General features: G+C 40.3%; 1 protein-coding gene across 2 annotated transcripts in view; it reads left to right on the plus strand.

The window, feature by feature from the left end:
• atp9b (ATPase phospholipid transporting 9B) overlaps nt 1-24,140 on the plus strand; it is a 46,914-nt gene that overhangs the window by 1,042 nt on the left and 21,732 nt on the right. For both annotated transcript variants that reach the window (XM_071894926.2, XM_071894927.2), the window contains exons 2-13: nt 4,036-4,209; nt 6,821-6,971; nt 8,160-8,273; nt 8,737-8,845; nt 9,576-9,634; nt 10,680-10,731; nt 12,252-12,346; nt 14,360-14,440; nt 17,901-17,976; nt 19,852-19,928; nt 23,020-23,180; nt 23,493-23,635. In XM_071894926.2, coding sequence (XP_071751027.1) covers nt 4,036-4,209; nt 6,821-6,971; nt 8,160-8,273; nt 8,737-8,845; nt 9,576-9,634; nt 10,680-10,731; nt 12,252-12,346; nt 14,360-14,440; nt 17,901-17,976; nt 19,852-19,928; nt 23,020-23,180; nt 23,493-23,635 — 1,292 coding nt within the window. The remainder of the gene's footprint in view (nt 1-4,035; nt 4,210-6,820; nt 6,972-8,159; nt 8,274-8,736; nt 8,846-9,575; nt 9,635-10,679; nt 10,732-12,251; nt 12,347-14,359; nt 14,441-17,900; nt 17,977-19,851; nt 19,929-23,019; nt 23,181-23,492; nt 23,636-24,140) is intronic.

Raw genomic sequence — 24,140 nt, forward strand, 5'->3', positions numbered from 1 at the left:
CCACCACAGTCTTACGGGAAACACCTCCACCATGCTGTGTGGCCTTTCTCGTGCTCTTAATAATAAGAAATAATGCAATACTTTAGTGAGCTTTGTAGGGAAATTCTCTTTTTGCTTGCTCCCTCCATAGGGAGATGAAACTGCAGGGTCAGAGCAGTGATACTAGAGCTGGTAGGGATTTGGTGTCTTGCTAAGGGACTCTTAAGGAGGGCGGATGTTTTCTGCCATATAGGGCTTGAACCCAGGCCCTCAGTCTTTTTAACCAATAGGCCCCCCTGCCGTCACACCCCTCTTTACTGTAGGACCAGCAAAAGTTTTGTCCACAAGGCCCACCTCACCTCCTTATACTCAACATCACAGGGGGTTTTCTTTGTGTCCAGTAACAGTCAACTGAAGTTGTTAGTTTGAGGTTGTGAGTTTGGTGTTTACCACTTTATGCCCACACTACGTCACACATACAGCTCACTCAGTCCATTATCACATGACACAAAATCTCGTGACACTTTGGGATCAGAATCAGAATCACTAAGTACAGTAAATGGAGAGGAAATAGTCTTGGTGATATTGATGCAGAGCCATGCTGACAACCTACAGTTTTTCACAGTACATATTTCCACACATTGTGCTAGGATAGATAGCAGGTTGTTTACGTGACTGAGGGTTTTCTTAATCCCCAGGGCATTATTATTATCTCTTTGGTGGTCAAACTAAATGTGCAGGAACTCTCAACAGATATGCCAGGTTGCACCGGCTTTTGCATGTTGTGCTTTGGCATGATGAGCTGCTCTGTAGGGCTGCATCAGTGAGAACCACTGTGAATGGTTGGTCTTAAGCTCATAATCCCCCTGACGCTAGTTTTATGCTTGTTCACATGTCCATGTTTTTTGCGGATGCAAGTCGCTCATTCATGTACAGCTGAGAGACCATTCAGGCTGCAATCGCCTACCAACCGCTCATTTCTGTGCATCATCTGCAAGTATACTTAAATTTGGGTGAAGTAAGCTTGAGTCTCATGTCTCTTACAGACATGTGTTTATGTTTACAATTGGGATAGGTTTTTTCAGTCCTTGGCATTTTTCATTTCATGTTTAGACCCTATGTGTAGATTACACTAAACCATTCATCACTGAATAATCTGTATGTTTTGACATTTGTCTTGTAACCTACAGTAACTACCTTCTTTGACTCTCATATTATGATGATGTATTTTTTTTCGTATGATTAGACGAAAAAAAGCATGATCTGTTGGCAAAACTTTGTTGGAATAGGCTTTCATTTAGGATTTAGATTTGATTGATGATAGTGGAAGAGGTCAGTCCCCTTCACCTGGACTCCAGACTACACACTGTTAGTAGGTGACACCAGCAGATAATTTGGTGGCACCAGTATTTTGGTCTGGAAACTTCTTTGCAAATAGTAATTCATATCTTATCTATTGAAATATATCAAATATGAATGGTAATGTTGCCTAAAATGTGTCATTGTGTTGGATCAATTGGGTCAACATAGTGCTACAATACGCGATGAAGTAGGCAGCTTCACTCACATCCTTTTTATACCAGATTTTATTTTGCAAAGTCAGTGCTGAAGAGTTTATTTGATTGTAACATGAAATCCTGTGCGTCGGTAAATATCTTGAATCAAGAAGTGGTTTCTCATTTGTTTTTAAGCAGAAGGTCTATCCCAGACAACCGAAGCAGAGTTAGTCTGCCTCATGACAGACCTGAAAAACCTATTTTGCACACGCCAAACTATCTGACTCTAGCTAATGGCCGGATAAACCTCTGCAAAAGGGTGATTGATAGGGAAGCAAAGTAGGCAATGGGCCAACTGCAAATTGAAGTAATTGGCTGGTTTACATTAGTGGTCAACGTATTGTCCTGTCTAACTTGTGAAATAGGGGCTTTGTTATTGCATAGTGCATTTGTTTGTATTTTAGAAATCAACAGGTCAGTACACACATGCACTGAATCAGAAATATAAAACAACAATGATGAACATAGATACCAGCTGTCTTACTTATGCTGCCTTCAGGTGCTCCTTGTACAGCACTAATTATTTACATACAGTTCGAGGCAATAGCATAATATAATACGTCACCTTTACCCTCAGTTGTTGCCTCGGCTTCCATGCTCTCCGCCCCCTAAACGTCACATCTCGGCAACTTGGGTATCATTAGAAAATACCCACTTTCCCAGTTGTAATTGCTCTTTTTGTTGGGTCATTCATTCTCACTTTATTCATATCGTATACATATTTGTGACTGCACTTGAATGAAGAATTGTTTTCAGTGTTTCTCCACAAATCCAAGAGCAAGTTCTCCATATCACCTCTGGCTGATTATGATGCATTTGAAACCTTTATCCAAGGTTAAGCCATGGCGAGATAGATTATTATTAGATTGCTATCATTATTTACCTGCAACAATTTCCTTTTGTGTATTTAGTACATTCGGCCCAAGCGCATATAAGCTGTGTCTGAACTGCAACAAAGTGAAACGCATTTGCTTCAATGATATTCTGCTTGGGGTTATGTAGGGTAACAAATTCACTGCAAGTTTAACTCTAGCTGGCAAATACTAGCTTAAATGCATGACTGACCATTCATCAGACAGTTTCCAAATAGTGTTATAACCTACAGAGAGAGAGCAATGGGTTTTAGGCGAGGGCAGAGTGACACTGAACTCCAGCAGCTCTGCTATTCTAAAATGGGCTTTATTAGAAATTACATTCTTATATATCTTTAGAAAATACAGTACATTGCTTTAGTATATTTTTTAGGGAAAATTCTAAATGCATATTTCAGTTTCAGTAGTTGGGAACCAATCTAGGTGTGTGTATGACATCCTAAAAAGCAGGTAGAGAATAGCATAAGGTAGGCTGCCGCCTCATGCGAACAGAGTGGAGAATGGCGTTGATTTTACAGTAACCAGGAGAGCGGCTCTTCTTATAGTGAACCTGATATCCCCTTTGGTACTCATTGTGGTCTGAGTTTACAGTCGGCTATCTATCACATTTAGCTTTGTTGCAATGGAGGACTGTAGGCTTTCACTTGATTCAAACATCACAGCAGTATTAGAAAATGATTTTCATTTAGATTACGTTATCCAATTCAGGTGTCTTTGCTTGTCAGCTTGAGTTTTGTTTGTTTTGAGGTGAGAAGTTTTTATAAACCCCGTTTTTTTTATCTCTCCTACATTATTTGGCTATTTGCATTGTTCTTATCATAATACAGTATTTATCACTTTGCTTCTGTGTGTTATCACTGTGCAAATAAACTAAACTACACTAAGTGTAGCCTAGTTACACATCTGTTTCTTTATGGTGACTTTGCCAATATTGTGAGGCCGTGTGTGCTTTCCCTGTTAGGCTGCAGACTTTCTTGATTCCTTAGAAGGGCCTCATGAATAAGACATGTGCTTCTCAAGAGTGTTTCCAGTGTTTCTTTAAAAATGTCTCAGTGATGTGAATAGGAGGTATACTCTACAGTACTTACTGACAGGGGAACTGAGCCAACCGCTCTAACTAGCTTTAATCTAGGCTTTTCTTCAGTCTTTCACTCCCACCTAATAGATTTGCCACATCTTGTGCTATGAAGAACATTCTTTCATTCTTGACAGTGAACCACCTTAGAAATGTCCAAATTTGCCAGGCTTTGGCCGCACAGCCTGTATGCAGAACATGTACAATTCAGAATTCATGTAGATTAAACACATGAGAAACTTGTAAAAATTAAAGTTTTCCTACAGTTTTAGTTGGGAAATCATTAGCGTGTACATGTAACTTTTTTTGGATGTGCTGTTATCTTCATTCACCTCAAAGGAATACCATGACATCTAAAATGTTGGCCTGTGCTTTCTCTTCACACCAAGCAGTTTATGGGGTGGAAGAGTTGCTGTGTTTGTACCTTAATCCAAAAAATGTCATGTTCTCATTCCTCATTCAAAACAATGGGCCACAAGCTATCACAATTCCAGGTTATTCCATTATTGATGAGCTCAGTTTCCTCATATTGTACTGTACTCTTTCCTCACAGATACTCTCTAGAAGATGAGTCCTCTAACCTGGATGAGATGCCCCTGATGATGTCAGAGGAAGGCTTTGAGAACGATGAGAGCGACTACCAGACCCTGCCCCGGGCCAGGGTCAACCAGAGGCACAGAGGCCTTGGGTGGTTCCTCCTGGGGGGCTGGAAAGTCCTCTGTGGCAGGTATTAGTCTAACATTTCATTATTGTTCACATGTTTTATTTATTGACTTTTCTAAGAGATCACATACAGGTCAACAACATAGTTTCATGTAGCTGAACCCTTTTCCTCACTTTGTTTTAACTCTATCTTGGCTCAGGAGAAAAGTTTTAAAAAAAAAATTTGGAACCACTGTCAAGAGAAACACAGTTTTCAAGAGAGTTGCTATTTCTTGAACCAATCACAATTCTCATGCCAACTTTGCCTTTGCATCAGATGTGGGACAGAAAAGGCAACTGTTGTGAAGACCAAGTTTTGGGTTTAGGAATGGGGAAAACCCAACTACACACAAGTAGGAATCACTATTCCCCAATGAAACACTCTTGGAGACTGCATACAACATGTATACAATTTTCGATTAAATTAATATGAATTGCAGCTTCTCCACAACACAGACCTCTAACAAATCATGGGGAGATGGTAAAAAGGCAAATGGCATCACTTCAAGTTTTAGTGGAAAATTTATGTTCAGCGCAGCATCCAAGAATCGCTGCCAGGTCAGGTATTTTAAGAGAAAAATACAGTTGTGTAATGCTTTTAGTCTTATAAATTACTCTACTGCACTGCAAAGTAACCTCATTTTATGCCTATAGATTAGAGTTATTACACTTCAATTCAAACCTTTAATGCGCTATGAAAGTTGCGTATTGTCATTCTGTAAATGTGTGTGCATGTGTAGTGTATATTGTCAGTAAGTATGCCAATGATGATCAGTTTGGATTTCAAACGCACCGGTAGTTGTGCATGAAGTGCAAAGAGAGGATAATGGCATGTTTTTTGGTCGAGTTCCTCGATGCGCACCATCAGTCCAAAAAGATTTTCAGGTCAAACAGAATAGGTTTATCCAGCTAATGATTAATTTGACAGGTTTTGTCCTCTAAAAATGCCTGTTTTTGCTAAATATAAGAGAGGAATATTTGTTTATGCCAGCACATTGGTGTAATAACATTTGTAAACAAATGTTTATACAGCATTTCAGTGCCCAAAAAGTAACTTTTATTGCTGGATGAATTTCATGGAATATTCAGTTTTCAGTGTCGTTTTGTTATTAGTGATGCATCTCCAGTTAAAGCTGCATATTGATTCCCCCCCCCCCACCCCCACTAATGAACAAATCGGATTTTTCACAGCTGACCAGTTTGATGCTTTCCAGTAATTTTATGTGTGCTTAGCGTGGGATTATAAAACACAAATAATTCACGCTGAATAAGCCCTGACTATTCAAATGGCATATTATTTGAATAGCATTCATTTGCGCAAATAATCGCTCTTATGAATCTGGACTCGGGGTGCACAGAGACCACGAACATCAAGGCCAATATAAACAAGACTTTTTACCAAAGTTGATTTATTTTGTTTTATGTTTTGCCAACTTGCTTAAAAAGTGGAAAAGCCAAGGCGATCAGCATGACGGTATACACTGACATTCTCCCCTCTTTCCCCCCAGGTGCCAGTTTAGGTCAGGCTCACATCAAGCTGCTCTGATTGTAATTTGCCCCCACACTAGACTGTTTGCATTTCATGGAGATATACTAGATAAACCCCAACTTAACCATTAGCAGGTTGATAGAATGTCAAATACTTTTTTTTGAAAGTGTTCACTAAAGTAAATGTGAGTCTATCCTCTAATGCTCTCATCTCTTTTTCTCATAAATTCTCATAATGATAAAAGCATAACAATAACATAAATACATAGGAAAGGAAACAGATGATCTTTGCAGTGCTGCTTAATAAATTTGAGGTAAAACTAACTAAGACAGACAAATGTGCAGCACATCATGCCATCAAAACATCTTCATACAGTGTGTCTGGGTTTTGAGGTTAACTGGCTTGTGCAGCTCTGAAAGTGTCTGACTCCCACAGCATTGCCATGGGAATTCCCTCCTGGAGAGCCGCTAACCTTTTCAGATCATTTAAAGCACTAGAAGGAACCTGCTTCCTTATAAAATTGTGTCAAAAGAAGCCTTCAAGATCTAATTAACACTGACAAGACCAGGGGTATAAATAACTAAGTACTGTAGGATGGAGCAGGGCACAGCTGTGCAGCTCATTGGCCACCATTCTCTAGAACTTGAGAAGACCGAGGATTTTCTTATCATTTTTAATTGAAGACATCTTTTCTTACTTGAGTTCCTTCATTCATCATCATTCAGTGTACTCACTTTCCTCCCGTACTTCAACCTTGCAGCTCTTATCACGTCAAGTTTAACTTTATTATCCATTTAGGAAATTCATCGCAAACATACATACACAGTAACAATAAAACATCAACAACAACATCAACAAGAATTTGGAGCAGAATCAGGGAAGGAAATTAACTTTTTTCTGCAGCAGGCTACAGTGCTTGGTAAATTCCAAAATTCATGAGCCACATTCACTATTTCAGTATTTGAATAGGTCTTTAGAGTAGAATACAAGCTCCAAATGTCACTGTTTTGCCAGTCAACTAGGTTTTTAGAATAGAATAGTTTGGTTACCTGTCAAAGTGGCTGATAGTGGCTTAGATTTAACAACATTTGGCTGGTGGCTGGTGTTAATTTTTTACCCTGGACCGTATCATTGTCTCCCCTCTCAGCTGCTGTGATTGCCTGGCCCATACGTGTCGGAGGAAGAAAGAGCTGAAGGCCAGGACGGTGTGGCTCGGCTGCCCCGAGAAATGCGAAGAGAAATACCCCAGGAACGCCATCAAGAACCAGAAGTACAACATCTTCACCTTTGTGCCTGGGGTGAGCTGGCTTTCAGAGAACGGCTTAGACCTATAGCCTGTGCTAAGCTTCCCATCCTTCCTAATTTTAATTGAATGTTTCAATCTCTTACCTTTGTTCCATATACAGTAGTTATGACCTTGTTGATTCTATATACCTAGGGCTCTATATGTTTCTACTGTTTTTACTTCCACTTAAAATAAGTTGATGTTTTCACAGATTAATAGTTTGTAAAGTACAGTAGTATGCACTGGATCTATCCTAATTGTTAACTGTTCCTTTAGTTCATTAAGGTGAGGGTTTACTCTGTAGGGGACATTAGAGATCCATCAGAGTTACTTATTAAAAAGCAAATGGCTCCATGATTAAGAGGACCACCTTTTGCCCAAGCCATAAAATGTCAACTGTCTCTTAGAGACGTAGATATTCTCATCGATAGAGAGCCAAACGCCTCTGTTTTTCTCCCTCCACTTTGAATTATTAAATACACACAAATTGAGTTTAGCAGTGTGCATTTTTCCCTAAAGGTCAGGGGGTTCATTAACTACAGAGCATCGTCCACTGATCCCATTGTCTCTGATAATCTGTGACTAGATGCTAGACTCTCATTATTGCAAACATTATTCAAAATTTGACCTTAGATGAATAGCCTGTTGCTTTCTACTAAAGGTCTCTCTGAGGTAGCGGCAGCACTAGAGAAGCCAAAAAGTCCCTCTGTTAGCGAAGTGCCCTCAATACATCACAGGTGGCACTTTGGTATGTGCGATCTAAGAAGTCCTCCTGAAACAATATCTGATCGAATCCAGCTCAACCAAGTTCTATCAGGGAGAATGGGCTTGTTCTCCTGCTTCATTCATTATGGTGGTGATCAGTCTTGAGTGTCTTTTAGCCTCACTCAGCGCCGCTCAGGAAGTAACCGCCTCCTGACATTATACCAAGCTACCCTGCCAAGTGAAATCCCTACCCCTGAACGTCATTTGAAAGAGAAGTTCAAAAAGTGCCCGAGTTTCCATTAGGTTAATGTAAAGTTAACAGCATTAAGTTGTATCTTTTTTCCGCCTTGGAACATGTAACCCATCCCGCCTGCTTTGTTGTTATGACTGCTGGCTGCGTCCCGGTTGTCTTCCCTGGCAGCTGTCGTCGTCTTTGACTCACCTTGCTGACATATTCACTCACCTCGCTGCATCCCTGTCTCCTTTCCCCTCTCAGGTTCTCTACCAGCAGTTCAAGTTCTTCCTCAACCTCTACTTTCTGGTGGTGGCCTGCTCCCAGTTTGTGCCATCGCTGAAAATCGGCTACTTGTACACGTACTGGGCACCTCTGGTAAATGCACTTTATGCACTTTTTGGATAATATAGACTGATAAATATCAACATGCGAGGAAAACATCACCCACATATTTTCTTAACCAATGTTTGAGTCACCCTGTCATCCCATGGAGACACACAGTACCTGGCTTTCTGTTACACTAACTGTCAAGTTGTTGAAAACGTATTTCCCATGTTTGTCAGAGGAAGAGGTATCGGAAAACAAAATTTTTATTACTATAACCTCATTGGAGAGTAAACGTAATTATTTTTCAACAACTGACTGTTGAGTATCCAACGGAAAGTTGAGTATGTCTCTAATTTTTGTTTACATTTCACAAAGCGAGACATGCATTTTTGTAGTGTGTAATCTGTATGTTACGTTAATGGATTCTGCTGTTACTGGAGCTTTGTAAGGCACCTTTCATATGGTGTGATGAATATGATTAATCTGTGTTGTGATATTCTTTGTCACCCAGGGTTTTGTGTTAGCCGTTACAATGGTGCGAGAGGCTGTGGACGAAGCGCGACGCTACCAGCGGGACAAGGAGATGAACTCCCAACTCTACAGCAAGCTCACAGTGCGAGGTGAGGTGGGGGAGGGGGTAAAAAAAATCTATCCCTGTTCCTCCTCATGCCGGTAACCGATTGCTGACATTATGGTAAAGGATATTTCGGTGTATAGTCAAGCTTTCCCCATGCAATTAAGAGACGACACTCCACTGGATCTACACTTGTAACAAAGGTCATTCTTCTCGCTGTAATTGCATTGATTTTTTTCTCTCCAATTTCTCAAGACTGTATGATCTAAGATCTATCCCTTTGTTGAATGTGTGGTAAATCCCCTTGTGTGATATCTGTGACTGTGGCGGAGGATGTAACTTTCACACCCTGTGTGCATGTGTGCATATACACAGCTGTGTGTGCTTGTGTGCACAATAGAAGAAGCAGAGATATAGCGGATTTTTAGTGGATATAATTGAGAGTGACCCTATGTGCCATTGTTTTTGTCTATGACTCAGACCAGAGATCAAAACAGAAGGGTATTACATTTGCATGGCCAAGGTAATCAATCTCTCAGAAATTGAGGGAGAAAGAGAAGAGCAATAGGAAAAACAAGGTTGTGGTTTTAAGAGTCAGCGTCATTTTTAAGGGCCAGAAATCAATACCTGCATTTTATTTCACCACTGCTCAAAAATTCTGAGCACATCTTAAGAATTAGTCAGTCTAATTTGAATGTGCCTGTTAAGCGAAGTTAGGATTACTGTCTGTCAGGAGTCTTTCACATTTTTCTTCATCAAATCTGTTTTCTCCACAGGGAAAATTCAAGTGAAAAGTTCTGACATACAAGTTGGAGACCTGATCATTGTTGAGAAGGTGAGACTTTAGTATTTTCTATAGATGACTTTGCATGCAAGAATTTAAAAGGGATCACTTTTGGGCGCAGGCCAGAGTTTCCTACTACAAATGTTACTATCCTAGATGTTTATCAGCCTGTAGTCTGCCATTTATTTGATCTATATATCCTGAATATCTACTTCTTGGCCTCCAGGTTAAATTTCATAATAACATCACTTTATTTTATAGACAATTTTGAATATATTACCTACACTTTGCTGCAGCCTAAGCATTATCAAAAGCCGTTACGAGGCAAAAATAGTCCCATTTTAGCCTAGTCTAATGAATTACAATAACCTGTTATTTTAAAACATCAGCAACCCCATGCATTACTGGTATTGAAGCATGCCCTGACTAGACTCCCCCATCTTTAAAGTGAGTTAATTAGCATTGATAAGTGAGTGGATGCAATGCAAAATCCTTGTCAATGAAGAATTACCACTACTTTACCCCACTAGCCCCCCCATTCTCGGGTTTGAGTTAACATGAAGAGCGTTGCCTCTTTCCCCGATTGTTCTGGCAGTTTTGGGAAATACGTTTTCAGTAAACCTTTGCACTTGCCTTTCTTCAAATTAGTGATTGTATGCATCTGCTACAGCTCTGCCCACCTGCTCAGCAACAAAAAATAGGATTTCTGAATAATTAACCAATAAGTTTGAGGTAGACAAAATAACTAAACAATAAAACTGGATTTGAATGCACAGTACACAGTGTTATCCCAGTTGCGCTAGTGCTGTGAATACTGAGAATACACTTTTGGCACTATGAAAATCCCACTCACCTGTTGGACTTGTGGTCTTGAGTTTCAGCCCAGCCAAGGTGAAATCTAGCTGCTGTTGGCAAGTGGACAAGTTAAATTTCCATTACTGTGTGTTAGATAGACTTTAGAGAACTGGTTCTCCTTCACCCCCTGGTCAAGGTAGTGACCTTGTTCAATTATTCAGGAAGATTCAAACGGCCTCTGCCACTACGCTCAGTGACATTCCACCATTTGGACTCTTTTGTTTTTCTATTCCTTTTGTAGAACCAAAGGATTCCTGCAGACATGATCTTCCTGAGAACATCGGAGAAAAACGGTGAGCAGAGAAAGTGTTTGTGTAACTGTATGGATGTGAAGCAGGGCAGTGCTGAAAACCCTTGAATGGATAAATAAAGGTTAAAAAAGAGACAAAAACATCTGGAAAAGCATATGCAGATCACTCCATAATGCGTGTAGAGAGAATGCATGGTCACAGAAACCACAGCAGTGCAATCTTCCATTTGATTTACATGATTTTAGAAATAGACTGAATGCTACATAGTGACGAACATTGCGTCCCCTGAGGAACTGTAACGGACTGTCAAGCTAAGTTGAGTGAGAAATATGACTTTTTTTCCACACACTTCCCGTCCTTTGACATCATCTGATCAAGGCGGCCTGTGATTCATATGATTTATCTCACATTCTTTCAGTGACTGATGATGTAAATTCCAATTAATCAATGAGCCGCATCAGATCCTGGCTCTTTTTCTAAGGGGCATTGGGATGAAATGTTCTGAGGACATCATTTCCATCAATCTCTGATGTGCCAATATGCTTGGCAGGGAGCTGTTGATGTCTTTATGCCTCACACACACACACATACGCCTCTCTCTTTCACACACCCACACACACACACTCTCATACTCTTTGTCTTTCACACACACTCATACACACACACACACATTTCATGGTGTTATGTGAGGAGTAGACCTGCCATTGCAGCGGAAGGAAAGCATGAATCATCCTCCTCATGGTAATGTTTTCCATCATACTTAACCCTCCAGGGACCGTTTATAGCTGCCCTTTACCCTCTCTGTCAAATAGTTGCTCTCATCCATCAGTTTCATATGTAATATTACCTCAGATCAATACAGGTCACGACTGCTGAGCGTTTATTGGGCCTCGCGGCGCCCACAAGAGCCACAGAGGCTCTATATTGTCCACTGTGCTGCATTGGTGGCATACTTTGGCTTATGTCAATTTGTCAAGCAGTCAAGCATTTTTTACGCATAGTACATGTCTTCTAATTATGCAGTTTATGATTATGTATCATACAGAAATGTGCACTTTGAAGCATGCGATATGCTGTACTTAATCTCTGAGACATCTGAGGGATTTACTTCAGAATAGGGCTGAAAGATATTGACAAATTATCGAATTGTGATTATTTGACAGAATATTGCAATTGCGATTTAAACTGCGATTCATATCAGTTTTTCAAGTTTTTCTTGTCATACATTTTTCAGAACTTTAAAATTGTTTAATTTTGTTAACAAAATAGATGTCAGTGTGCAGGATTTACTGAGTTTGAGTATGATGAATGGTTTTCACCAATATTATACTTGATTCATGGACCAAAGATTACCCGCAGTACTACAACTTGTTCAGAAATCCATTTTGGACGCAACTCTCTCTTAAACAATGAATTGCAGCCTTTACGATTTGGAAATTGCTTAAGTTCATATTGCAATTTCGATTCTAGCGACAGCAAGACCTCAGTGCAAAACACCTTCAGTGCAAAACATATAATAGACAAAAGACTTGATAGCTTTTCTGTCTCTGCTTTTTTTCCAGGTTCGTGTTTCATCAGAACAGATCAGCTGGACGGAGAAACGGACTGGAAACTGAAAGTTGCTGTTGGCTGCACACAGCGACTACCAGCACTGGGGGTACGGATAAGTTACGACAAAGTGTATCTCTTAGGTTATCGAACTTGCTTCTGTTTCTGGCAACAAGTGAGCCGACTGCTGTGAAGGATGAGTAAACAAGTGAATGAGTGTTCTGTTATCACTAAAAGCATTGCTCATCAAGCGAAGTCGTCTGTGCTGTAATGGAAACCTAATCACCAGTGACAGACAGCAGGAACAATCTAGACCTGACAGCAGCTTCCTTTAACTGGAGGTGATACTCAACACTTAAGATTTAAGTTGAATTGATGGGTTTTTTTGTTGCCACTTAATGTGATCACAGAATTAAAGTTTCAGCAAGTCATTTGATGATTGAGCTGTAGCATCCATATTGGGTTTCTAGAGGCTTGAGGATGGTAAGGGTTGTCTTCCTTTTTAGTCATTATTCAAACCCGTTGCCATGTTATCATCCTTTCAACTCGGGGATGCACCATACTAGATTTATGGCTGATACCTTGCTAAAATAGGGTATCTCTATCTGAGAATTTCTCCCAAACTAGTATAGGAAACAAAGCAAATCAGTTTGTTCTTGTGTGATTGTTTTCACACATAGATGGATGTTAGATCTAGTGGAGAAAAGTGTAAGACATACTCTGACGTGTGAGCTCAAACCAATAGCCTGAGTCTATAGTTTGTTAAAATTAATGGACCGGGTCAGAAGTATGTTTTGGCAAACAGTTGATGTTTAATACTCAGTATCAGCAGTTCTTTCAGTTCCTCAATAGCACTTAGCAATGGCTTGGATTTATACAAAGCTATGAGGTCATTCTAACATCCAGTAAATAGCGATGTGCTGGATCGATACAGTTGTTAACCACGACCCATGTGTTTTTATAAGATTTTCATACAAAAATCAGTTTTTTGTGTTATTAGTATGATTTATTAGTATCACATAGTTGAAGAGGAAGTCATAGTCATGTTGATGATGATTGGGATGATACAGCGAATCCGTGTGGCGTTTCATTTGATGTTTTAGACAATCTTCCTTATAAAGTTTCAAAACCGTACTGTTCCCATCGAACATTGACTGCATTCAGACCCTAATATCATCATTCTTCAATATCTGATCGCCACTACTAAAGAAATCTAGTCTGTTTGAGTGTCTAAGCTCATCAGCCAGGCCCATGTCTCCCAACGTGATTCCACCGTGTCTCCATGTCTTCATCTGTAAAAGGCTGGAGCAACCTTACTCTCCATTGGGGGCTCAGTAAAATAATCTCCCCTGCTCCTCCTTAACCGCTCTGCCCATGTTCTCACCAGGAGAACACTATCTGAGCATGACTGAGGGCTGCCTGCTCGCTGCAGAGGCTGCCTGCCTGCCTGCCTGCCTGCCTGAATAATTTAATGTTTACAATCAATTTTGTTCCACATGGGGAAAAAGGCTGGTGTTAGATGCTTGACAGGTCATAGCTGCAGTCTTACTTGTTTGAGTGACTGAGAGAAAAAGATGATTGGAGGCTGATGTTGTATTGTTTTGTTTATTGTTATGTTTTCTTTGAAAGTTTGTGTCTGTTTTTGCTGTTTTTTTTTAAACACCTTCCTCATATTTATGTAATTTCCATTCCATTACTACCCATAACATCATTTATTTTACATTAAGAGAGTTCATGTACAGTACATTAGGTTTTACATAACCTTCATGGAGAAAAGACATCTTTATAAGTTGTTTATATTATACTTTATAACTTTATATACTTTAAGTACAGCTGACACTCTTACCCAAAGCAGCTTAAAATGAATGCAGCAGTAGAATTAGCTTAAATTTATAGATTGCAAACATTAAAACCATCCTATAGTTAAGGGTCGTAGCCACACCACCCAAACAAAAATGAGTGTTATTCTGAAAAAAATAGGTGTGAGAATTCGACCCACGTATGCTAAGAGAATCACTCGCTGGGGCAATTTAGTTAAGTGAGATTGTGTTTGAATTTTGCACTCATTGGTCAATACTGAAGGCTTTTATCTCTCCTTATCTGTCATGTCTCCTCTCCTCAGGACCTCTTCTCCATCAGCGCCTACGTCTACGCCCAGAAGCCTCAGCTGGACATCCACAGCTTCGAGGGAAACTTCACGAGGGTAGAGTAGCTCGTTGACATATTTATGACTCACGAAAAAAAATCTTAAACGCATGCAGGTTTTCCGTAGGAGTTAATATTGACATGGCAGATGCATATCACTGTAATGTGTTGACAAATGGCAACAATGGGGAACTTGTGTGTCCATCCGGGCCTCTTGTTATCTCCAGCAGGCAATGCCTCTTACATCACAGGCAGGTCCTCCCAGCTCCAGCTCCATCCATCCCCTCTTGTTGCTCAGTGATTTTTTTTTTTTTTTTTTTTTATTAATAGCAGATTAGCGCAGCCCCCACGGAGAGGAGAGCTCCAGTACAAAGGGAGGCTTTGTGGCCCGTCTTCACTCTTGGCCACACACCAGGCTTAGTGAGCGAGCACTTCCTCCGCTCATTCATCCTCCGCGGCCTTCCTTTGCATAGCGTGTGCTTTTAGTCTGAGCAGGATGGGAAAAAAAAATGGGTTCCCACAGACCCGCAGCAAATGAACTTACCTATTTATGAGGGTTTCTTTTTCCCTTTTTTTTTTTTTTTTTCTCCTTGAGACGGATATGCCGGTTTTGTTTCTATGCTCTTTGCTAGAGCGTCTGCAGTTATGAACACCGTAGTATGATGCCAATGTCAGAGCGGTCAAGCATTCTGCAACCTGCCATTTATTTTTCATGCACCTCTTCCCATGTTTGAGTGGATTGACAGGATGTGGGTGCTTAGGTATCATAATTATCATATCAGGCAGGCAATTTGAGCTGAAACTGGAGCCTTGACTCTGCACTCCTGACTCAAGCCATTTTCAGCATTCGTCTTTATTTAAGAGTGAGGGATAAGGAAGGGGGAGGGTGAAACAAGAGGCTCTCCAGGGGCTTATTTATCACTGAAATCTCATCTACGCTCACTCTCTATACTGTTTTAAAAAGGAGCCTCTATTGCCATGCCAAATCTAGTTGAAAGTATTGATAAAGGAGGCACTGTATTGCTGCAGTAGGCCCTACTGTGTCAGGTGCTTGTGAAAATTAATGGCACAGAGCAGAGCCTGGCCATGGTCAAGCTGCATGCATTCTCAATCGAGTTTCGTTCAGTTCAATTCAATTCAGTTGAAATCTTGTCCTGTTGGGGAAATTTGATTCGCAGACAGGGTTTAAAAGCACATTACAAAATACCACAGTATATATACAGAGCTGAAAATATCACTCAACACATGAAACTAACCAGCTTTATTGAAAATGTCTTTAATGGGTGCTATGTGTAGCATTTTAACATCAATAAGTCATTCCCACATTCATTTCGAGACATTAGATTTTGAGAAACACTGGCACTAACAATACCACTGGTGTGAGATATAAGCTACCAATCGTCTCGATCATGGTCTCATTTGTTTATAGTCAATATACCAAGTTATCGCAATTAATATATTATATATTGATTAGCACCTTTAAATTTACTATAGTGTCAATTAAGGAATCTTAAGGCGTCCCCGGGCGCTGTACTGCGGCTGCCCACTGCTCCTAGTATACTGTGTATAGGATGGGTCAAATGCAGAGGACAAAAAAGTATACAAACAAACAAACAAACTACATCATCATGTCATGTCATGTCATTGTGTTTATTCTGGACAGAGCTGCTATGATGCATGACAAATTTCTGAGAAATCTGACAATAAAGTTCTATCGTATCATATCGTATCATAACCTACTACCCTACCCTAATCTTGTAGATTGGCTAACTTCAGCATAACACAAAAACAACAATAATTTCATTAGTTGACTCCTTTACAACCAGTTGATATGATGGACATCCGTCCATGCAAAAGGACATCCAATGGTCAGCGAAAAAACTGCCTTTAAACAACCAAAAAATAAATAAATAACCACTCTCCACAACCTTGCCAATGTTGCTCATTAAATGCAACATTATGAAATAAGCAACAAAGCTTAATGGACAACCACCGAAGTTGTAATCAATGCATATAACAAATGCATATAATAAATGACTCTTCACCAATACATCTTTATCATAAAAGCCTTAAAAGGATAAAACCTGTGTAATTTGGGGTTTTTCCTATCGCCATTAATGGCCATGAAAAGTCTTGTATGTATTTGCCACAGTCAGAAGCGACTACTGTCTGTTCTACTGCAGGTTTGCCCAGCCTCCTTCATAGGCTCCTGTTGTTTTCAAAAATACATTAAAACCAGCTTGCAGAAAGACACTGCTGCCTGAACATAATCATAATTTTAAACAACACGTGTATTGTATTTTTTCCTAACATGACTTTATAATGCTACAATCATTGCAGTTGCAATCGTATCAAAACTAGTTCCATTCTTCCTATTTTGTGTTCCTGATCACATCTTTATTTAATGAAGTTGAGAGTTTGCTGTAATCAATGCTTGCGTCCCTCACAGTTGATGTAAATCAAAACGTGAAAGCCTAAATCAGGTTCAACCTCAATATTCATTTGATTTTTGGGGGAATTTATCATTGAGCTGCATTGATTGCCTTTTACTATCTCAAAGCAAAATTCATTGCTTCCTAGTGTTCATTTTTTTTCATGTCTGCTCCAGGGCTTTACATGCTGGTAGTAATTAGAAGTTGGCTGATTGTAGAAATAAATTCACAACATTGAGGTATTTCCTCCAAGCAGCTAGTTCTCACTTCTAGGACGCTGCTTTGTGCCGCTCAGCAGCTTGTTTGAATGTTTTTGTGTGCTTTTGCTGCACAAGAAATTGCCCAATTAAGGGACATTAAAGTCTATTAATCTAAACAATCAATGTCAGTTTGAAATCAACACATTTACAAATTTACAAGCATTGCAAATACTCGACCATTAAAAAACACGTCCTTTGATTTTCCATATATTGATTATATTTGGCAGCCTGCTCAGGTAAATTAGGAGCCGTCCTAGTAAATTTTTGTTTTGAATATTTTTCCTGTTTGATGCACTAAGCTAACGTTCAAACCTTCCGTATCTCATCATTGAAGTTTGCACAACTGAAAGCATGTTTTTGAACTACACTGCCCATAATACATTGCACCTACGATGCAGCACATGGTGTTAGTCAAACCATTAGTGCTCACTTGAGTCACACTGGCAGTGCCAACAGGTTCTGAATATAAAGGCAAAGTTTGATACGTAGCCTACAAAATATTATGAAGAAGTACCTCATTTGTAATCAGCTGTATGTTATATTTGCTTCACAAAGGAAGAGATAATCAGATGGCAGTATAATAGCCAGCTAATGTTATAATAGCTAGTAGAGTAAGAGACGTTAGTGCCTGAACAAAGACAAGATACTGAGCTCACTAAATGAAATGTCAATGACAATGCAGTCAAACTGTAGCCTACTTGGATATACATGCACAACAGGAAAAAACAAAACAAAAAAGACACACAGATACTGACACTTTCATACTATCAGTTTAACTTACCATTTGTTACGTTTTTGTATTTTTTCTTTTTCATTTCCCCTATAGGAAGACGCAGACCCCCAGATCCACGAGAGCCTGAGTATTGAAAACACTCTTTGGGCCAGCACAGTTGTTGCATCTGGTAAGTGAATGACAGCTGTGTTCATTTCAAGTCTGCTTGCATCTTGACTGAGATAAAAGATAGGAGGTAGGTTTTTTTCCAGTTGGTGCCATGCCTTGTAGCCGCAGTGTATTGATGCCACACACAGCTATAGAATATTGAATGTATATATGTAGAGTAACATGTATAGTCTACTGCCCATTGTCTATTTTTCGGCTTTCTCTGTCCAATGTATGTGAGGCTCTGTTAGGGTTGGGATCCGTTACCCGGTTCCGTTTTGGAACCTGTTCCAAGTTAGCAAAATACCCGGATTCGTTAATCCCCAAGTCGAATAAATCCTCTTATCGAATCCCCCGTCCCCCCTGATGATGTCATATACACCTACATCCTCAGTCCCCACTTCCCAGTGCGTTTGTCAACATGGCGGATCGACACAAGCGTTGAAAAGCGCGGGCAAACTTCTCAAAATGAAACGTGAATTGCGATGAATAAGCACTTATCAACGCAGCATCGCGTAAAAGTTAACGATTGTGTTTTTGAAATTTTCTTTGTATTTTTTCCCCCCAAAAAATGACATAAAAAGTTGCGATAAGGGATTTGAAAGGATTTGGATTCGATAATCGATTCAGATTCGATAAAATGCTTTCGAACCCCAACCCTAGGCTCAGTTGTCTTTCTACCATGTGTATCAGTAAATTGGAAGTGTATTTCTGCACCATTGTGATTGTCCTTGTAATATTAAAGTTGTGTTAATGCCTCCACCCATGACATTAAACCTTGGTATTGGGATTGGTCTGAAATGGCTATCCACACTTGAACTGGAAAAACTCTCTGAAATGTACAGTTGAGGTAATCCTCCCTCGCTCCAGCTAAGCGATTCCCCACAGAAACGGTTGTGTCAGTTGAGAGTGTTTGTGACGCTCCCAGCGATGGCCACACCATTGATTTGCGGTGTGCCTCTCCCCCCCGGCCTGACCTTGACCAGAAGAACACACACACACACACACACACAAAGTCTGACTTAGACCCCTTACATCATCTCTGCTTGGGAATGTCATTGTCCCCCGCAGGCCTCTCCTTGACGGACACTTGATAGCCTCTACAGTGGCGTTCTGGGCGTTTTAAATGGCCTGGATCACCGTGGATCCACTGTCTTAGGAGGCCGAGTCCAGCTGTGACAAGAGAATTAGTTGTTGGCATATTTAAATGAAAGCACTCCTGCATGCTGTGCCACACACCATTTGTCACATTGTTCCAATTTTTCTGAAGTTAGAAGTCAAAGAGAACAATTCATTACCTTTCTCATCAGGTTGTGTAACTGGTCTCCTCTCTCTGTCTCTTTGTTTCTCTTTCTCTCTATCTCTCTCTCTCTCTGTCTCTTTGTTTCTCTCTCTCTGTCTCTTTGTTTCTTTCTCTCTCTCTCTCTCTCTCTCTCTCTCTCTCTCTCTCTCTCTTTCCTAGTTCCCCATTCTTAACTTTCTCTCTTGCCACTTTTATAGTTTGGGGATTCCAAGGGCTGTATTTAAGTTTATTAGTACCCTTGCTCTCCCATTAAGCTCATTTAATATTAATGACTCATTAATCCTTTGTAATAAGGCCACCTTAATGAATCGGCAAATAAAGATGGTGGCGTATTGATCAGGTTTTATGAGCTTCCATAGGATGGCTGAAGGCCCTGGGAGCCTAAGCGTATTAAACCCCTGTCTGTTGGGTTGAGTGGCAATGAGACAACTGCCTCAGCTCAGCCTTATTGTGTTTCTTCTCATGCAGTTCATCTTACTTGACCAAGATGAGTGTGTGTGTATGTGTGTGTGTGTGTGTGTGTGTGTGTGTGTGTGGAAGGGGGGTGGGGGAGTTAATGAGCAGCATTACTTTCCTTGTCTCCCTCTTTGGCAGGCACAGTGATAGGGGTGGTGATCTACACCGGCAAAGAGACCAGAAGTGTACTGAACACGTCCTATGCCAAGAACAAGGTGAATACTTTTTTGTTTTGTATTTCTGTAGAAAGAGAGAGTATGTTCTATGATTTGTGAGAGCTATTGTTCGCAGATGCATTGAATGAAAGGATAATCTTTTTGGGGTTTTTTTCTGAATAACCAGGGATGTGATTAGCAAGACAAAGCAGGAAAAAAACAAGAAAGAAAACAGTCATCTCTCATTAGAACAGAATCAGTTTTGTATGTCGGTTTTGTAAAAACTAAAATCTGAAAAATCACATCCCTGGCAACACACAGATTCACCAAAATACTTAAACACCGCCTTTATGTTTATTATTTTCTTGGCACTTGGATTGATTTGCATTGTTTTTTGGGAAAAATGAATGAATTAAAAAAGTGCCATGTAATGAGGTATATCTTCATTTTATACCCTGTTCAAACATCTGAGAGTAATTCATTTATTTCCCAAAGCATGGGTAAACATAAAAATACTAAAGGCCACTTTGGTAGCGCTAGCATAAATGTAAATGATTTTCAAAAGCTGCAGAAGGTAAAAACAGAGAAACATCTGCAAAGTTCCCTACAAAGTTCCCTTCATGCCGTCTCCTTTCCCCTGCCTCTAATCACTAATCAATCACTATGGAGAGGTGGTTTTTTAACCTTGACTTTCTAGATAAAGTTGAACCTGTCAATGCAAAAGGTCGGCGCCGGTTGCTAATTAACCAAGAGGGAAATTAACTAACCGAGGATTTAAATGACATTTTCAGCAGAAAGTTAATCCCACAGAATCCCCATTGAGCGTTTTGTCCCCAGATTGAGGAGATTAATGAAAATTTGCTTCTAAATATAAGATTTTACCTGGAAGATCGTCAGGCTAGATAGACACGGGTCAACTGATAGAGGCGGGCATCAGCGAGATCTCAGTGGCAATGTTTTGGCTACGGTGCAAGACTATCTCTGCCATGCAATGACATTTACACACAAAGTTATCACCTACAATAGTCTGCTGTTGTAAAGCTCTCCGCGGCACAGCGTAGCCCCCTTCCTGCCGCAGCACAGTTTTGACACCGGTCTTTTAATAAGAACGCTGATGTGGCCCGGTCGAACGGCGGGGGCTCAGTGTTTTGTGTAAGCTCCACAGCTGAGAGGAATTCAATATTTCAAGGAGATGATGTCAGAAGTGCCAATATGGAGACTGGAGATTGGGGGAGAAAGTCGATACAGTGCGGCTAAAGTCGCAAGAACGTTTTGGCCTCATATAATCTGTTGTGACACCGGCCAGGACAATGCCTGCACTTGATCTATCTGACAGGACGTCAGGCAAAGATTCACTCTTTGTCTCAATATTGTTAGACGGACCTCTGTCTGAGTAAAGAGACGGAACAATGTCATTTGACAAGCCTGTTCTTCAACAAAGACTGTTTGAAGTTTATCCAATTTCCAATTCTCCGCTCTCTTCAGATGCCTCTCAAACAATGTTACAGCCTGAAAACAAATGAAAAATAGTTTAACCACAATTTTAGGAATCGGTATATGTTAATTTTCCTGACTTCTTTGATTTGTCTGTGTCACAAGCGCTATACAAGACACTTCTCGCTGACTGAACTCCTGATATTCTTTGGTTTTAACTCGATGAATATTCATGTCCCGGGACTGCAATTCTTCATCAGATTTCACACACATGCTAAAAAACAAGCCGCACAGGCAGATCGAATCATTCCTTTCACTTTTAATGGCTTGGGGATGAATGGAGTAAAATATGCACTTTTATTCATTGATAGCATCTTTAGGTTGAGGTAATTGAGTCCTTTTTCCCCCCTTGACTGAATGAATAATGACTTCATCTGATCCTCGGCAAGCCTTGGAAAATTTAGACCGGCCATTGTTCAAGCAGAAGGGGATCCTTTGCTTTTCAGGCATGCACTGTGCTCTCTGTCTTAATTTTTCTTCATTTTAATCCACCCAAACCCCCTATTTTTCTCAATAGCTCAACCATGAACCATGTAGTGAGGCACCGGGGTGGGGAGATACCCACCCGCTCCCCTTACCCTTCCCTTCTCCGCACTCTGCTACTGGGAGTTTAACAGCAACTGATAAATCAGTCACACTGGTCTCCCAGCTCTCCCAGTCCTCTGGGGAATGGGGCTGGTGGGGGCTTAGGCAGCGGAGGAATTCTCCTGCTTTTTATATGTGTGTGCCCCCTCCCCTCCTTTTCAGAGCAGCTCCTTTATATGAGGGAGCGGAGATGTTATGTTCTGCTGTTTTTGTAAGCGTGGTGCGTTAGATGAAAGCCCTCTGTGTACAGGGCTTTGCTGTGAGCCCTGCCAGAAAGGGGAAGGGCGCTTCTTTATTTGACATCTTTTTCCCACATGCTCCATTGGCTGGGAGATACACTTGAAAAATAAAAGAAAACTCTGACCCTTTTTTTTTTTTTTTTTTTCCTCAAGAGAGAGCCATCTCAATATGGGAACTTTCTCTATTTTTGAAGCCTTTTGACCTTCTGTTGAATTCAAGGAGCTGCACGACAATAATTCAGTTTGTGGTTTACCACAAGAAAAGTGGCACCAATAAACTCATTTATGCTGTACACACGGTTTGCATGATAAAAGCCTGCAGCGAAGAATGCCTTTCATTTGTTGTTTTTTTCTCCCTGTGGGGCATATTGTAAGGTTTTGGGAGCAGATGGGCAAGTAACAAAGAGTCTTCTCTTCAGAAATATAAGTTGATATACTTGTCAGAAATTGAATAAGATTTTTTTTTTTCTGCAATCTGTACCTAATATTGAAAGTTTTAGGAATTGTGTGAACTATTGTAGAGCTATAGAGTGTAGAATGGATCAAACATGTATACTCATCAGACTTTGGTCTAATTTTGTTTACAAATAATTCTTTATTTGTTTTAACCCTTAGTTAAAAGTTAGCGTCAGGTCACATTGATAATTGATCATTTCCAGATTGTCTTAACTTTCTGGCACTCACTGTATGGGCTAAAATAAATCATGAAAAGTATTTGCAAAATTACTAATTGATCCAGGTCTCATCATAGTGTTTTGTTAAAGTATGATATCTGCCCTTTTACCTTTTTCCAAGACCTGTGCGTCCTGACCTCTGACCTCTCGTCCCTACAGGTCGGCCTGTTGGACCTGGAGCTGAACCGCCTCACCAAGGCCCTGTTCCTGGCCCAGGTGGTCCTGTCTGTTGTCATGATAGCGCTGCAGGGGTTTGTGGGTCCTTGGTTCCGCAACCTGTTCCGGTTTGTCGTGCTGTTCTCTTACATCATCCCCATCAGGTATTTTGTTTGCTCTGTGACTCTCTCATGCTTTGAAACAGAGTTGTTGATGTTTGTTGTCTGTTATTCTGTGACCACAACCAAATAATCACATGTGGTCTAAAAATGGAAAAAAATAAAAGCACAGGATAGAAATTTGAAAATAATTGAAATCTTCCATGCCTGCTTTGAAACAGAAGTTGGTCATTTGCTTTTTTTCCAGCTCTCTACGTAGCACAAATACATTTATAGGACCTGAACTTCATTTCAGTTTTTGTTGTAGATGTGCTGCTTTTTTATTTTAGGCTTACTCCTTTTTTTTCCTATGTGTAGCCTGCGCGTTAACCTGGACATGGGGAAGTCGGCCTACGGCTGGATGATCATGAAAGATGAAAACATCCCTGGCACCGTCGTTCGAACCAGCACCATCCCTGAAGAACTGGGTCGGCTGGTCTATCTACTGACAGACAAGACAGGTAGGAGTGCACACAGTGAAGAAACACAAAAACACATAACAAATCACCACAACGTACCTGCATACTGTAGGGACAAACAGCACTTGGTAAGACCAGACAGCGAGTCAATACCTCATTAGTGCAAAATACAAAGTTAATTAAAATGCTACATCATTTCACATGCATATTAAGCAACCTAATTGTCGTAGTATAATAAGCTTAAATTCCTCGATAAGCTTAATTTCAACATTATAAGCAACCAGATGTGAGGAATACGAGGTTCAGAGCCACATCACACTGAGGATAGATGAAACAAATATTCCTGTGTGTCTAGAATGATCAGAGAAGTGTCTGATAAAGAATTGTTAGCTAAAGAAATAAGAGCCGAAGACAAAAGGTGACATTTCCGAAAACCTACAGAATTCCCAGGAGCTGTTCAGGCCTCCTTCGACTTTGCTTATTTCACTATCATGGCCTGATTCTCGTATAACAAATGAGTGTTGTTTGCTAATGCCAGACGTTGTAT

This window comes from Centroberyx gerrardi, chromosome 19 (assembly GCF_048128805.1).
Source record: "Centroberyx gerrardi isolate f3 chromosome 19, fCenGer3.hap1.cur.20231027, whole genome shotgun sequence".
NCBI classification, from domain to species: Eukaryota; Metazoa; Chordata; class Actinopteri; order Beryciformes; family Berycidae; genus Centroberyx; species Centroberyx gerrardi.